The sequence below is a fragment of the Diplotaxodon limnothrissa genome, linkage group LG23 (assembly GCF_057381915.1).
Source record: "Diplotaxodon limnothrissa isolate DT_005_m linkage group LG23, D_limnothrissa_male_GT1.1, whole genome shotgun sequence".
Classification (NCBI taxonomy): domain Eukaryota; kingdom Metazoa; phylum Chordata; class Actinopteri; order Cichliformes; family Cichlidae; genus Diplotaxodon; species Diplotaxodon limnothrissa.
In genome coordinates this window covers 6,312,102-6,327,858 of record NC_140617.1, presented here as the reverse complement: position 1 = coordinate 6,327,858, position 15,757 = coordinate 6,312,102, and the positions used below count along the sequence as shown (strand labels likewise).

At 39.7% G+C, this 15,757-nt stretch overlaps 1 protein-coding gene across 3 annotated transcripts; it reads left to right on the top strand.

Moving 5' to 3' along the window:
* The first annotated feature begins 263 nt into the window (after positions 1–263).
* il12rb2 (interleukin 12 receptor, beta 2a) lies at positions 264–10,368 on the top strand. 3 transcript variants are annotated; one of them, XM_085348262.1, is made up of 15 exons: positions 264–327; positions 988–1,248; positions 1,755–1,878; positions 1,980–2,170; positions 2,681–2,823; positions 3,169–3,310; positions 5,041–5,105; positions 5,731–5,929; positions 7,087–7,296; positions 7,422–7,520; positions 7,622–7,768; positions 8,555–8,686; positions 9,576–9,672; positions 9,754–9,841; positions 9,928–10,368. In XM_085348262.1, exons 1-15 carry the CDS (start codon positions 267–269, stop codon positions 10,366–10,368), a joined length of 2,400 nt encoding a protein of 799 aa, XP_085204388.1. In that variant the 5' UTR covers positions 264–266. The 3 variants fall into 3 exon arrangements, with proteins under 3 accessions (XP_085204388.1, XP_085204386.1, XP_085204387.1); XM_085348260.1 differs by having other exon boundaries at positions 267–327; positions 7,114–7,296; positions 7,622–7,764; positions 8,545–8,686; XM_085348261.1 differs by having other exon boundaries at positions 267–327; positions 7,114–7,296.
* The last annotated feature ends 5,389 nt before the right edge of the window (positions 10,369–15,757 follow it).

Here is a 15,757-nt window from a genome sequence, read left to right as displayed (position 1 = left end):
GAACCATGCGTGTGATTACACTGACACTGGTACATGCCTCACAATGTATACATTTTATAAGTTACGACCTTATTGGCTGTATGAAGTGAACATTTCTAATCAATAATGTTATTTTGATTCCTCCCACCTCTACAGTCGCTGCATCGAAAGCATAAGAGATCGCAGGCATTTTTTTTTTTACTTCTCCTTTTTAAGGCGAAGCAGCTCCCGTGGCAATGGAAGAGACACTTAGGCTGCTGTAAAGTTGCTGATGACTCGTGGCAACAATGTTGCAGTTACGGTCGGTCTTCGTCGCCGTTGCCGTGCTGGCCGTGCAGCTTTGCATTGGTAAGCTTAGATAAATGTGTGGATTCAGTTTTCTAACATATCTCTTATTTTCTCTTTATATATGTTGGTGATAAAAGTTCGATATCAGCAACACGATCAGTGGGTTTGTTTGGTGTGTTTTTTAAAGAAGTCTTAAAGGTAGTGATCTAGAATCTTTCCCATTGTCCGTCGTTTGTGAACCTTGTGGTTATGTGATAGTTTATATATGATAACTAATGTGATAACTGATATCCCGAAGAATATGCCTAGAAGAAGAACGTGTGGACAGTGTTTTTGTGTGCAAATGTGAAGATTGACATTTGAAATTATAGTTAAATCAGATTTTCACATAATCCAGATTAGCAGTTAATGTTTGGCTGTTTCTGCAGGTTCCTATGAGCCAAATTTGGCCTTGACTAAAGACATTGACTCAGACTGGCTCATCTTACATGAGCCAAGTGTCAGGCATAGCCCTGATTAACCCCAAATGTATCTGCCATCTGGGATATAACTTTTTTCACACACACACACACATGTATGTATGTATGTATGTATGTATATATATATATATATATATATATATATATATATATATATATATATATATATATATATATATATATATATATATATATATATGATCATGTTATTACAGTCTGTAAGCTGTTCTTTCTGTTTTAGGTGACAAATCCTGCGTCATCAGGTCGAGTACTGACTCTGTAGTGCAGCTAGGCTCCAGTTTTGAGGTGTTCTGCATCTTTAACCTGATGTGTACGGGTTCCATGTACAGTGGCCAAGGTCCCACAAAGCAGAAACACAAAGCACTGAATTCTACAACCATACATTTTAAGGTGGTGAACATAACAGAGAACAGAACATACAGCTGTCACTGTGAGAACCGTAAAGATCTGGACCCCTGTGGACTTGACATCTCAGCTGGATGTGAGTATTCAGTGAGCATGAAAGTCCCCTCTACTGAGACTTTTAGCCCAGGTTCATGGATTTTAGGCTCTCTATTTCTAATTAGAAAAAGCCAACAGATTGATGTTGAATAGACTGAAAAGTCCTGAGCGATGCTCTGCAGGGCAGGACTTGTCTTTCAGCTTGAGAACTTTTTATTTTAGGGTATGTTTAGCACTTCTAAGTTACAAAAGCTGTCAAAGGGTCATTTGGTTCTGCTTTTTTGTCTTTACATAATGTACACTCTGGTTGCATGTTAAGGAGTGAGCACAGCTAAGTGTCAAAGTTAGCTATGATAAGTTTCTTATTTAGTCTATATAGGATTTGCTAACTCAAGTGTGAAAATAAACTATTTTTGGTTGTTGTTGCTGTTTCTGATACATGCAGCTTGACATAAAAAGACAAATTACTACTTTTAGTATTGTTTATGCTTTAGCTCTCCGCTCAGTACTCAGTTGAGTATTTTCTCTGTCTTCTTTGATCTCCAGACCTACCAGATCACCCTAAAAACATTTCATGCATCTACAAAATCGTAAAGAATGAAAGTGGAGTTGTGGTCTGCATTTGGAACAGAGGACGGGACACTAATCTTCGAAACAGTTCAGCGCTTTGGTGAGTCACCACCATACTGCTATAAAAACAAATATTCTGCTTGTCAGTTTTGCCTTCAAAACACATCGATAACAGTTTTTTCTGTCAACTGAAACTTTCAGGGTGAAGGGGGTCTCTGGAAGTCACTCGGATGGATCAACGTCATACAAAGTCTCCGATAAGGGAACCGAGTTGCTGTCGGTGAATTTCACTGTCTCCAGATCAGTCGAGCTCATCTCAGTGTGGGTTCAAACTGAAAACCCACTGGGTTCTGCAAACTCGTCCATCATTAACTACACACTCAGTAAAATTGGTAAGACTCATATAAGTTACCATCAACTGGAGACCAATGACTCCAGAGATGAAACTTGTGGGAAAAAAAAAGAAAAAAAAGCAAGAAAAGATTTTCAGGTTGACTGAAGGGTATGACAACGTAATGATGCTGTGGGTAGAATTTCACGCCAACTCTGCAGTGGAAACTGTTCTATACTTCAATCTTGAAGTTTATGGTTACTGATGATCACCCATGCTCTTTTCCAAATCCTGCCAATAATAATCCAGAGGAATCCCAGAAAGATGATTCTGCTCACACCGATGTTACGTTTTTAGCTCGGGAAACGTTTCGTCACTCATTCAACGGATGAGGGATGAAACACCTTTCCCACTGAAAACGCAACATCCAGATGGATTTCCTTACACGCTGGATGGAGCATGCATCAAGACAATACATATATGGCAAATATTAGGAACCTGTTTTGTTTTAGTGCTGTACAAAATGTTTGTTTTTGTCATTTATGTGACCACTTTGCGTTGATCCGAACAGTGATGCCGTCGACTCCCGTTCTGGGCAAGCCAGAGTGCTACTCCCGGAAGTGCATCATGAAAGTGGAGCAGCCTGTGAGGACTCAGCACTTGGAGATCCAGTACAGGGCAGAAAAGCAGACATGGACAACTTATCAGGACTCAGTAAGACATTTTAACTCTTCAGAGTTTGAGAATTTAGGGACTTTCAGTGAGAAAAGTAGAAGTCAGAGATATCACATGAACCTTTGAAGATATACAGTTAGACCAAATAGGTCTGTTACTGATTCAGATCGAGAGGCATATATGAGTAGCAGGACTGATATGAGTATAAGTGAATTGACAATGATGCTCAAGTCGTAAAAACAAGCTGGAATTTGTCCTTTTATCTTCTCTCAGGTGTTCTTACAATGGGTTAATTCGCGGATCACTTCCACATGCAAAACTCGTATCTATATGGCAATCTGAGGTTATATAACTGAAAAATATGTATTTATTATTAACTTACAGGTTGTGCAGATGAATTCCTCCCACTGGTCCATCTCTTCTCTGGAGCCCTACAGGTTGTACCATTTCAGAGCCAGATCTAAATTCAGCACCGGCCTGTGGAGTGAGTGGAGCACAAACATTTACGCATGGACTCAAGAGGAATGTAAGTACTCATGTGTTAACCTGCAGCTCCGGAAGGCTGTTTTAAGGTCTGCCTTTGCGTATTATGAAGCACTTCCTGACACTACACATTCTGTCTAGAGACGGATAATAAGGTACAGATACAGTATATCTGTGGCACTTTATCTGTGCAGACCATCAGATAATACAATTGTGCTTCCTCTCGGTTTCTGAGGCACTTATCTGCTCACCACTGGCTGAGCCACTGAAATGGGTCTTACTGTGCTGAGAACAAAAGCAGCTACTTCCAATACGATGTATGCATGTTTTCTTAAATTGCTAATTTAATAAATATCTTCAGGAAATATTTATTGAGTGTAATTATAAACAAGTTCAATAGTGAGGCACAGGGAAGAAAGGTGAGGCTGTGAAGAAGACCATGATGCTTTATGGGAAGTATCGCTGCATTTTTTAATACTGATGGTGTGAAGATATGCAGGCCTCTGTACATATATGTAAAACTATGAATGTACAGCAGTGACAGATCATCATTTTCCATGAACGTCAGTTTGACAGAAAGGTGAAGCAACGTTTGTGAAGAGTGTCTTGCGCGCCTTCTTCGAGCGTGTGTGCATCAAACACATTAATTGCAGTTTGTCTTTCTTCCTCATTTTTCTGGACAGCAACGTGCTCTCTGGACCTCTGAAGAAGGCTATTTTGACTCCACACATTAAATGACCACAGATGATTATTATCATGACATCAAAGGCACAATGAAAATCAGCTTAGAGAGAAACATGACCCAATATGTTGCCTTTTCTTGTGAAAGTGGATCATTTCATAGGTGTTTTCATTTTTGCACTAGGCAGTGCTGTGATATCCTTTTTTGTGGTTGGTATCTGTATTTGAAAATATAAACACTCTGAATAGAAACAACTGAAACTGGCATTTAAAAAGTTGCAAGCGGCCAACCCTGAAATCTCATTTTACAACAGCACTTGAACTCATCAACAGGGAACCATTGTGACCATGTGACTGCTGTGTGTTCTCATTAATACTTAAATTTTCCTTCTTTTGAGAAATTACTGGAAGTGAAAGAAAGTAATAACTGGCAGTGCACTTTGGAATAGGGTTGACGCTAGCATACATGCGTCTTCTAGGAGGCAATGTACAAAGCACTCCCTCTAACCTCATTTACATTTATTTTACCACATCTTCCTACATTTGTACACAAATGACAGGGTGAAGTGACCTTTTCTTCCTCACTGGGTTACAACATCTCATGTACGGTCACACACTGCTGCCAGAGTTACTGTAGAGGAAACCACCCTCCCCTGTGTAAAACTTTAGCAAGTTTGGTTTAGACAGAACTTTCCAAAAGCATCACAGAGTTTGTGAATAAAGCCTCATAGAATTAATTTTAATAATGAATAACCACAGTTTGCACCAACAGACCTTTTAACCACACTGTTTGTGCATTATTTTCTTTTTTTAATTAGATAAGGACTTTGATTCAAATAACACGGGGTTTCTTGGAATTGCTACTCATTACTGTCAGAGTTAAGATGGAAAGTTTAACAGAGCTGAACAATGGATGTCTGTCACTTTTTAAAATATTTCAAAGCATTTCATCACTGATAAGGAACCATCACACCGTTGATGCAGATGCGCTCATTTACTGAAATGAAAACCCACCCAGTTCACTAGCTTCTCTTGCATGAATTGAGTTAATATGTCCTGGTGACTTACTGCAGTTTGTTTTGTTTTTTTTAGCCCCTGCCAAAGAGCTGGATGTGTGGCTTGCATCTGATTTTAAACACATGAAAGTTTACTGGAAGGTAAGTCTTATTAGAAAACTTATACAGTTTTCACTGTTTATTATCCTTAACATGTTTGCTGTAGAGCTGAATTACATGAAATTGCACTGCACTTGACACATAGCACATAGCGCTGCTGTGTGTGCTTGAGTCTGAGGGTTTGAGGTCTACATGTATTCCCCTCTCCCCGTTCTGTGTGTCTGTGTGGGCATGTGACATTGTAACCATAGTAACACTTTCTGATCTTTGTGCTTTACTACTACTACTTTATTCTGCAGACTAAATGTCAACAACTGACCACCTCTGAGGTGTGACATTCACACTCACACAATCACCACTCTGGACCACACACACACACACACACACACACACACACACACACACACACACACACACCTCGAAACTTTCAATGTCACATAAAGACACTGAGAGACAAGTGAAACCTGTCAGCAGATACCACAGTTTCAGTTTACAAGAAAGAGAGGAGCTGAACAGAAATGATGTGTCTTACATACTCATCTTGCTGTGATGTTGATTTTGAGCGGCATCTAAATCCCAGGCTTGTGTAATCATTTCCTTTGTCTGGTCTGCATCCTCCAGTCATCAAAAAAACTGATATGATGCTTTTTTATTTCTTTGATTTCAGGAGATGAACGTTTCCGTCTCTAGAGGGAAGATCCTAGGATATGAACTCAGCATTTCTAGCTTTAGTGTCATCACCAACGTCAGTGCCAATGAAAGGAGTTGTCTAGTTGAACTTTGTGCCAGCTGTGATGTGACAGTGAGGGCTCGCAACTCCAAAGGGCTGTCCCCTCCTGCCAGAGTAACAACCCGTCGTACTGAAGGTAAAAAAACAAAGACATTTGACATATGATTCAGTATCTCTTTTTCCATCGTCTGTTCTGCAACCAGAGCTTCTGTGCTGAAACACTGATATGTCTTTGTTTGTAGTTATCTGGTTCACCAAAAACATATTTGGAATATGCTCTTCAAGGACAGATCTGGTCTAAAATTAGACCAAATTCGACTACAGCAAAATCCCCCCTGCAGTTTGAGTGAATGGCACTGATGGTCTCGTTACAGTGCATTCAGGCCACAGTGTCCTCACCTCGCCACTGAAAAAGCTGCTCACGAACAGCTGGAGGAATGCAATAAAGAGTCTGTCATGTTGACCTAGCATTCAAACTCTCCAGATCCCAATCTTACTGAGCACCCATGCAACAAGTCCGGCCCAAGCAGTAACCCTAGAGTGTCCAGGTGCCTGTGGCTGTAAAGCATTTTTATTCCTCATCCCTTGTCTCACACAATAAAACAAAGTCCCAAATTTTCATTGCCTTTAGTTTTCAAAACTCAGCATGGACACAGAGACTTCTCTAAAGTCTGGCTTTAACTTAGCGGCTCTTTAAGATAGTAAAGAAAAGGTGTGATTTGGTGGGTGGGACCACAAGGAAATTAAATCCAGCTACACCAAAGACAACTTTTGACTTGGGGGAAGGGCGTAGAAGGTGACTCTCACTCCATTAGTTCCTTTTTCCCAGGAATTAATTTTCAGTTTCGCATAGGGAAGATATGACACAGTGTATGTTAATGTCACCCTATAGATTAGATATATGACAATTTTAGTGTTCCTGCGTGCATGTTTTCTGGGTCAGATCTGTGTTGATGGCATGCTCGATCTGCTCGTATCAGGCCAGGTGGTTGTAATGTTGTGCATTATCAGCGTACACCAACATGTTGAGGCCCTCCACAAAACAGGGGCAGTTATTTATGTAATAATTCAGGTTGCAGTTTACCTTACACGTCTATTTGTTGCAAAAAATAAAACAATTCCTAACTGCCCTCGTGAAAAACTTTTCCCAGATGGTAATTCTGCCTTGTTTCTTTGTCAGGAGAATTATAAAAATCCACAGTCTGGTTCCCTTTCTTTTAATTTTAAGTCTTCTCATTAAAATGTTACAAATGTATTAGTAACACTGGTCTATGCATTTGTGAATTACGTGACTACATGATTGCCTTGTTTTCGCTTCAGCCAAATCCCCTAACAACTTACAAGTAACAGCCAACAACTCCAATATCACCATCTCCTGGACAAAACCTGAAACTGCACCACCACCGACCACATATGTAGTGGAGTGGTACCCAGATGGCAACAAGTTGGAGGAGCTCAGATGGGTCAGGCTGGGCGAGAACAAAAACCACGCTGTCATTTCAGGTAGGAAGTGAAAAATGAAGCAGGAGAAAAGCAAAGCCTCTAATGAGTGATCTGTCACTTTTTTAAAACACACATTTTGCACATTTCTTTTTTCTCTTAAAGTGCTTCTGTCCTCCTTTCTGCAGATGTCCAGCCATATGAGTGCTATGACGGAGCGGTGTATGTGCTCTATAATGAGAGTTCCATTAGTTGGAAATTTAAAGGTGTTGCCACTTTGGAGTCAGGTAAGACATACAAAACAGTCAATATTCCTTATTAAATATTAAATATTTTGTTAATGGTCATCATATTAAGCAGTGTTTTGGGTTGTGCTTGTGGTTTGCAGCTCCAGAAGCCGCCCCACGTGTCCAAGAGAAGGTTGAGGGAAGAAACAACGTGAACATTACCTGGAGTGAGCTTGACAGGAGTCAGCGCAGGGGTTGCATTACCAAGTATACTATCTATTTGGAGACCATGGGGAACACTAAAATCTGTAAGGAAGAGTTAAACTGCAGTTGTTTTATTTTACTGACATTTTCAGAAAAGGCCAAGGTGAAGAAAATGAGAATGCTAAATCGAAGGGACCACATTAATATTTTATTCAAAAGCTTGTTATTTCAATATGGTTCCAGGCATTAAAGCATTTTTCTTGTGAAGCGATGTAACCAAATGAAACATAAGAGAACAGATGATTAAAAAAGCATACAGATCATACAGAGGATTCATCAGCCATTAGTTTGTGAAGTTCAGCATTTCTTCTGTTGCCAGCATGCCGTTTGGAAACCGGACACAATGAGTGAAGGGTGGGCCTCACAAAGAAACCACAGATTGCATGTGCATCTATAGAGTTGTGACTTATGAATCACAAGACAGCCACACCTTAAAGTGTAACATTTACCCAGTTTGTGCTACTTAAACGGGTCAGTGTAAGCATAGACAACCAGACCAACCTCACCCCGGCCGCCTCCTCCAGCTCTTCTGAAGAGGGATGCCAAGCTGTTCTCAAGCCAACTAAAATATATAATCTCTCCTGGGTCTACATCAGGGCCTCCTACAAGCTGGGAAGCCCCAAAACCTCACACCTGTGAGGCACCTTAGCCAGACTTCCAAACCACCCCAGCTGGATCGTTTCAGTGTGGAGGAAAAGCAACTTTATGCTGAGTCCCTCTCAAATGACCGAGCTCTTCTATATACAGTCAGTGACTGAAACATATTTAACAGAAACTATGCACACTGACAAAATGTTCTGCCTCTGCTGTATGTGTTTATACATTTTCAGACTCTACGCCAGCATCAGAGAGGACGTATATAATTAAAGACCTGCCTCCAGCAGAGTACAGACTGTGGATGAGTGCTTCAACAGCTGCAGGAGATGGTCCTGCAGGTCAAAAGATCAAGTTCTTCATTGCACGTAAGCAGCCTCTTTTTTACACTTAGTTTCTTTCAGGGAGGAGTTCAATCCCACTCTTGGGTTTGTAGAGTAAATCTGAAACTGCACTAGTGACACGGTAAAATAGGAGGTCTGCATGCCATGCAAGCTATTTCCAATGCAATCATTTTGCTAAGCTAAGCTAAGCTACCTGGTTGTTGAGTGTTGCCTTGAATTTAACAGGTCTGTAAGAAGTTCATGTCAATTATCACATCTGTAGTACTGTGTTAATATTAAATAAATAAAAAATAAAATATTAAATAACTTATTATCACTAAATTTATTATATACAAGTAATTGTAAAGTTTCACATTAAAGCTTTGTTTTAAGTGAAACTGTTTAAAAACACACTATTATACTAGTATATACTATACTATACTATACTCAGACTGTTTGCTTTTTGGTTTTCAATCCAAGTGATCTTCGTTAAAATAGTCCCTGATACTGATGTATAATTTTTTTTTAAATGTACATATACAGTAATGAGGAAAATAAATTAGTCACAGCCTTCTATGCAGTCCTGTGAGAAAATAAGTCCAAACAATGACTTAGTGTCTCATAACTATTATAAGCAGCAGTAAACCTATTTTCTGTATGACTCTTCTTTTTAAAGTTGCTTCAGTTCATTGAAACTTGGCATTTATTTATACTTAGCTTTCTTGAAGTACTTCCACCGCATCAGTTGGGTGGAGAACTGGACTGTGGGCCTTTGAAATACCTAATGCTTTTACTTTTCAGCCATTCTGTTGTAGATTTGCTGTCCTGTTGCAAGAACCTGCAAAGAGTTAAGCGTCCTAGACGCGCTGTAACAGAGGAAATAAAGGTGTATTCCGTGATCTTACATCTTTTTATTTTGTTGCCACTGTTGCAGATGACACCCAAGCGTTCCTCCTACCGGTGTGTATTATCAGCTCCGTGGCTGTGGTGATTCTTGTGTGTTTGTACCAGAACTCAACCGTAAAGCAAAGGTACATGTGCAACATAAACTCTATAACGCAGTTACACCTTATTATTTTGTTGCTATAAAAAGTTTTCTCCTTCTCCCTCAGGTCTTGGGAGCTTTTTCAGTGTTTCATGCTAGATGTTGTGCCAGATCCTGCAAACAGCAAGTGGGCCAAAGAGTATACCCAAGACAAGGTAAACGTATAAAAGTTAAGAAGAATTCAGGTTGGACTGCATCTCTTATTGTTCGTCATTTGAGCTCGTGTCTCTGTTCCAAACAGGGCAACATGAACCTGCCGCTCCCACCATGCAGCTCCAGTGAACCCAGGGAGGAAGAAAAGCTCATCCTGGTGAATGTGGAGGAGCTACCCAAGCAGAACAGTGAATCTAGAAAACCAATCTTGCGTATGTCTCCTTCAACCAGGCTGAGCTCTGAGACTGAGCCGGAGTCGGTCATTCCAACCACGTACATTAAGAGTTTGTCCCACGACTCAGACAGCTCCGATCACACGCACACGTCTCTGGACACAACTGTTGATTATATTTCATCACACGAGCCTGGAAATTTGGACGAGGAAGATGATGAGGAGAAATGTGGAGAGTTTCTGGACATGCCTTTCATCTCCAATCACAACATCTTCATAGAGCCGCTGGTGTTTGGAGGGAAGCTGACTCTGGATGCAGTGAAAATTGACTGCAGTGACTTCTTTCAAAACGCTTAGTAAAACTGAAAGCAAATGAAACCTGCTTTTAGAGGACGAATGCTGATAAGCCAACAGCCCAGAAACAAAGAACTGCATGAACTACCTCCATGCTCACTGAAATCAGAGAACTTTTGCTTAAGTCTGAGCTTCAGTTATGCAGTAACAATTTTAAACCTAAAGGGTATTCTTTTCATGTCATGCATTACAATTGTTTTCTCTTCAAAACGGCAATGGACACACTAATCGCTTGACTACAATTAACAGGACAGGCTTGCAAGAGATGTTGTCATTTCTGATCTGGCTGAAGAAATTTCCAAAGGCCCAATCAGACGTTTCATAGAAGGAGAAGCAGAGAGATAACTTGGTTCCTGATGCAAAAATAGATTTCAGACATAATCTGCTTTTCTGTTTGTGCTTTTCCTGCTATGACATGTAGACATGTCCTCTCCTTTGTAAAAGATCATCCCAAATGCATACTCTGTTATAGCCTTGACTATCCCGTGCATATGCATTTATCCTACCTCAGTCTTAGCTCATCTACAAAAGGAGGAGGTTAAACTGGACCATTTGGAACTAACTGCAACTTTTTAACTTGAGACAAATTCAACAGCCCAGCAGTGTTGAGAGACAATAGCTAATATTAGCCTGACAACACAAAGCCAGTAAAAACATGCTGATGTTTATAGAATATGATTACTACACTCAACAAACACTTCATTAGAATATCTGTATATCTACTTGTTTGTGCAGTTATGGAAACAGCCAGTCAACTTGGTACAGCATACACTCCTGCAGATAAACATTCAGGAGTTTCAGAATGAGGGAAAGTATGATCTTTGAGACCAAACACAATTCTCTGTTTCAGGTTTTCAGTTTACTCTAATACCAAAAAATCGTGGGAAAAGCTTTATCTTATCTCTGCACTGAGCAGAAAACCATCTTAGACATGTCGGATTTCTGCATCAGGAATCAATTCTGTTAGCTGAAAACAGAAATCTGAAACTGCAGCCAGCACAGGCTCACCAACACTGGTAAACACCGTGTGCCCTGACGATTATTCACATCTGCTGAGGCAACAGTTGTAGGATTCATGTTCCCAGCTTGCTTTGAGTCAAACACCTGACAACAGTTGCGCAGTGACTTTGGACCCTGCAATCATCTCAGGACTTTATGGTGTGCATCTCTTTCTGGTCACAATTTTCTACTTTTAATGCTAAATTCAGCATGTCACAAAGCAGAAGTTACCTTTAATTGTTTAATTAACGTGATAAATTTAGTGGCCTCCCCAGTCCCCAGATCAACATCCAGTAGAACACTACTAGCTCATTAAGAAAAGGCAAGTAATAGCAAGAATATGTATCTGATTAATATAAAAATTATGTGATGCATTTCTATCAAACATGGCAGAAACAAAAAAGGGATACTTGTAACATCCACATTTATCAGTTCTATCTTAATTTAAATGACAATTACCACTGAACACAAAGTAAAGCTGAATCAGATACATTTTGCAAAGATGTAAAAGTGACAGATGCCATCAGAAATAAAGTCTTTAAAGCCGCAAACATGAACTTCATGAGAGGGTGAAAGAAAATCAAAACGAATATATTTGGATGTGGATATATTTCATATATTCATTTATATTTTCTGTTGTTCCAGGGCTGGCATAGCAAAGAAAAAAAAAAAGAGTAAAATTTGATGAATGTACAGTGCTATTCTTTTATGTTTTTCAAAACAATCTTGTGTTTTGAGTGACCTCTTTGATGATTTTGCACCCTTTGACTATGACTGTCTTTATATGGGAATCGGCGTAGCTCATAAATATATACTTAATTTACTTCGATGTCAATACCAATAAATGAGTTCATCATTCAGACTTTGTATGGTTTTTTTTTTCCTGGATGTCATATGGTCCACTGACTCCAAAGATTATAATTGTGGTGCCAGAGTCGTACAAAGCAAACCTAGTTTAGTAACAAGAACACCCAGAGAGCACTTCTCTGATGTTTAATCATATATTTATCACAGTATGATGACATCATCTGTTCTCTCATCATTTGTGCTGACGTCAGCATTGTTAATATCAAAATCTAGTTTAGTATATTAATCTTTTTATGTCATTAGGAAGTCATACAATGTTAGATTGAAAAAAATGTTTCAAAGAATTCAAATAAAGACTAATTTAGTATATTCCTGGAAACTAAAAGCTTTTTCCTAATTCATGTGACCCTAAACGTTGATCTAGGACCTTGAAGCATTACATACAGAAATGGTGTATTTTACTATCTTTACCCATATGATGGGAGCAATATTTGGCTTCTAAAAGCTATAAAGGTTGAATAATGAAGGTCAAGGTCAAATGAAGCGTACAAGGTTGAAATCTCTGCTCAGATTCAGTCAAATCAATCTGTCAAAATAAAAAGAAGCCACGAGTTTCTCATGGTAAATAAAGTAATCAGTAATCATTGAGTCAGTAATCTAGTCTCATGATGCACTGAGGGGTTTTTTCTTCCGTCAGGTGATGTTCTTTATACACTTCTCTGCATTTAATCACTGCTTATTATTCATCTCTGACTCTTTTCCATAGTGTGTCTTGGTCCTGTTTTCGTCCAGACCCCAAGCCGTCACAGCAGTTGGCTGCCCTTTCCTGAGCCTAGTTCTGTTTGGTTCCTTTTAAAACAGTTTTTCTTTCTCACTGTCACCAACGTGCTTGCTTATAAGGTGAGTTATATGAGTGTTGGGGTTTTCCGTGTTCTTTGCTGCTATATGAAGGAAACTGAATTGAATCTCATCTTAAACCAAGCACTTTGCAACCTGGGGCCCGTTCTTCGTACGTCGCTTACTACATCCAAGATCAAATGACACATCCAAGATCAAATCATCGCGCTAACCGTGAGCTCGCTAATCCGGTTCCCCGAACACACCTGCTGTTGACGATTACTACAGCTGGACGCAGGAATGTGACATCACTGGGTGTCGTAAAAGGGGCTACGCATCGATAGTAGAAACATTGATCGGCAACCCGCTGATTGGTCGGCGAAAATGTCCAAGGGGCGTGCTCGGTATTTTCCGGCAGCAGAGCAAGAACTCATGAGTGAGGGATTTCAGGAGTTTCAGAGTTTAATTAAAACGCAAGAGAACACTGCAAAGGCTGCAAAAGCAAGGAGAGAGGGCTGGCAGAAAGTTGCTGACAAATCAAACTCGTAGGTAATTTAATAATAATAATAATAATGGATTGGGTTTATATAGCGCTTTCCAAGGCACCCAAAGCGCTTTACGATACCACTATTCATTCACTCCCACATTCACACACTGGTGGAGGCAGCTACGGTTGTAGCCAGGCTGCCATATCGCGCCATCGGCCCCTCTGGCCAACACCAGTAGGCGGTAGGGTAGATCTATCATATGACACTATATTGTCCAATATCATATGGCATTATATTATATTATAATATGTTATATTATATCCCCTTTCACATTAGAGCCACAACAGGACCCACAAGAACATGGGAACAAGTAAAAGTGGAATACAGGAGTATTCTACAGAATGGTAATATTTATCTCTTAGATTGCTTTGCGTCTCTTGGCAAGGTAATACTGGCCTGTAATACTCTGTTAGTTTGTTCATAACAGCAACCAAGAAAAGGGCAGAGGAAAAAAAGACAGGTGGTGGTCCTGCACCCCCTCGTCAACAAGTTGGTTAAGTGAATAATACCCTCACGGGAATATCGATATCTCTCTATGAGCACACTGTCGCGCTGAGCTAAAGGATCCTGTCTGTCCCGCAATATACGCTGAATTCTGAGGACTCTCCTTATCAATCTTGCACCTTCCGCAATGGGTTGGTCGCGTATACGGACAGGACATGGCTGCGACAGGCTTCCCAAATCCACCTTCGCTTTTATAGCCGTGGTCTCTCATCTTGATTACACGAAGTAATTTACAATTACTACTCTGAAATATGAATTACATCTGTAATAATCACATACATGTAATAGAATGTTAATAGTTCATTTCCCTTTTTTAGGAAATGACCTGTATGTATCTGTGTGACATCAATAAAAGGATCAAGTGCTGCATTATCTTTAGTTACATTGATAATATTTATTTATGGTGAAACAGTGGAAAAATATCGCTGTTGCTTTCGTATAAATGAAGCGGACATACCTGCGTGGCCGCGATCTAATCCTGTTTACATAAAGTAAACCTGCTCCCGAGCAGGTTTACGCTTACGGCTCTGTTGCTATGACAGCAAGTCCCGGATGAGCTTCGGGGAACCGACTGATCCAGGATCACGCGAAATCGTCAACAATCTAATCCGGCTAACCTACTTAGCGAGGTACGAAGAACGGGCCCCTGTTCTAATGGAGCCTACCTCTTATTTTGTATACATTTTTCCTGTTGTTTATTCTTGCTGTCTTACTATTTATATTTTAAACCTGCACAGCTGGTGTTGAGCACTCACAATTTTGTTGTACATGGACAATGACAGTAAAGGGCCTTTCTATTCTATTGTAGAGTATGCCTTCCACTTACTAAATGCAAAAGAACCCACATAAGCAGTAACTGAAGCTGCTGGCAGAATCTCTAAAGGGAGGAGTGTGTTTTTTTTATATATATATATATATATATATATATATGTTGTTTTTTTTTTTTTATTTATTTAGATTTAAAGCAGTCTAATTTTGAGCCTCTGAAAAAAGGGCCTATTATTTATTAAAACAGTTAATGAAATACTTTTGTTAAATTCCTCAAATTAAAGCTGAAAGTCTGCTCATCATTAACAAATATCATTAACAAATATCTGAGTATTGCACTTGCAGCAAAAACACAAAAGCTGTCTTTCCCCAACAAACTGCATTCTTTAAAAGCAGTAGCAACAATTTCCCTTCAGGGACAAGTAAAGTATCTCTCTACAAACTCATTTCAAACATGGTCAGGGTTTTAAAAATGTTTCTGTATGTAATAGTAACTCCAGAGCCAAAAATACAGGATGCAATCTGATCTACATGTTTGGTTTCAGACTATAAGGACTTCTGGCTTCATCTCAGCAAATTAGCATCAAATGATTATCCCAGACACCACGCTGGGTCTGTGCACAGGCAGCCAATTTGTTCACATCTTTTGTTTGCAAAAGCCAACCTTCAGGACAAAACTGGCCTAAAGGAGTGAAGAAATCAGGTTGTTTCAGAAAACTGAGGGGCTACACTAAGGTCCAGCGCAAGTCAAATGACTAGAGTAATAATGCAACACTAGCCTAGTAGGGCAAGGTGAAAAAACAGCTAGATATCATAACAGGCCCCCCTAATTGAACACAGTGGTAGCATACATTTAAAAAGTGATGCAGTCAAAAGGGAATTTAAAAGAAATGTACAGCAAAAGCGTAAAATAATAGTGCCTTTGTGCA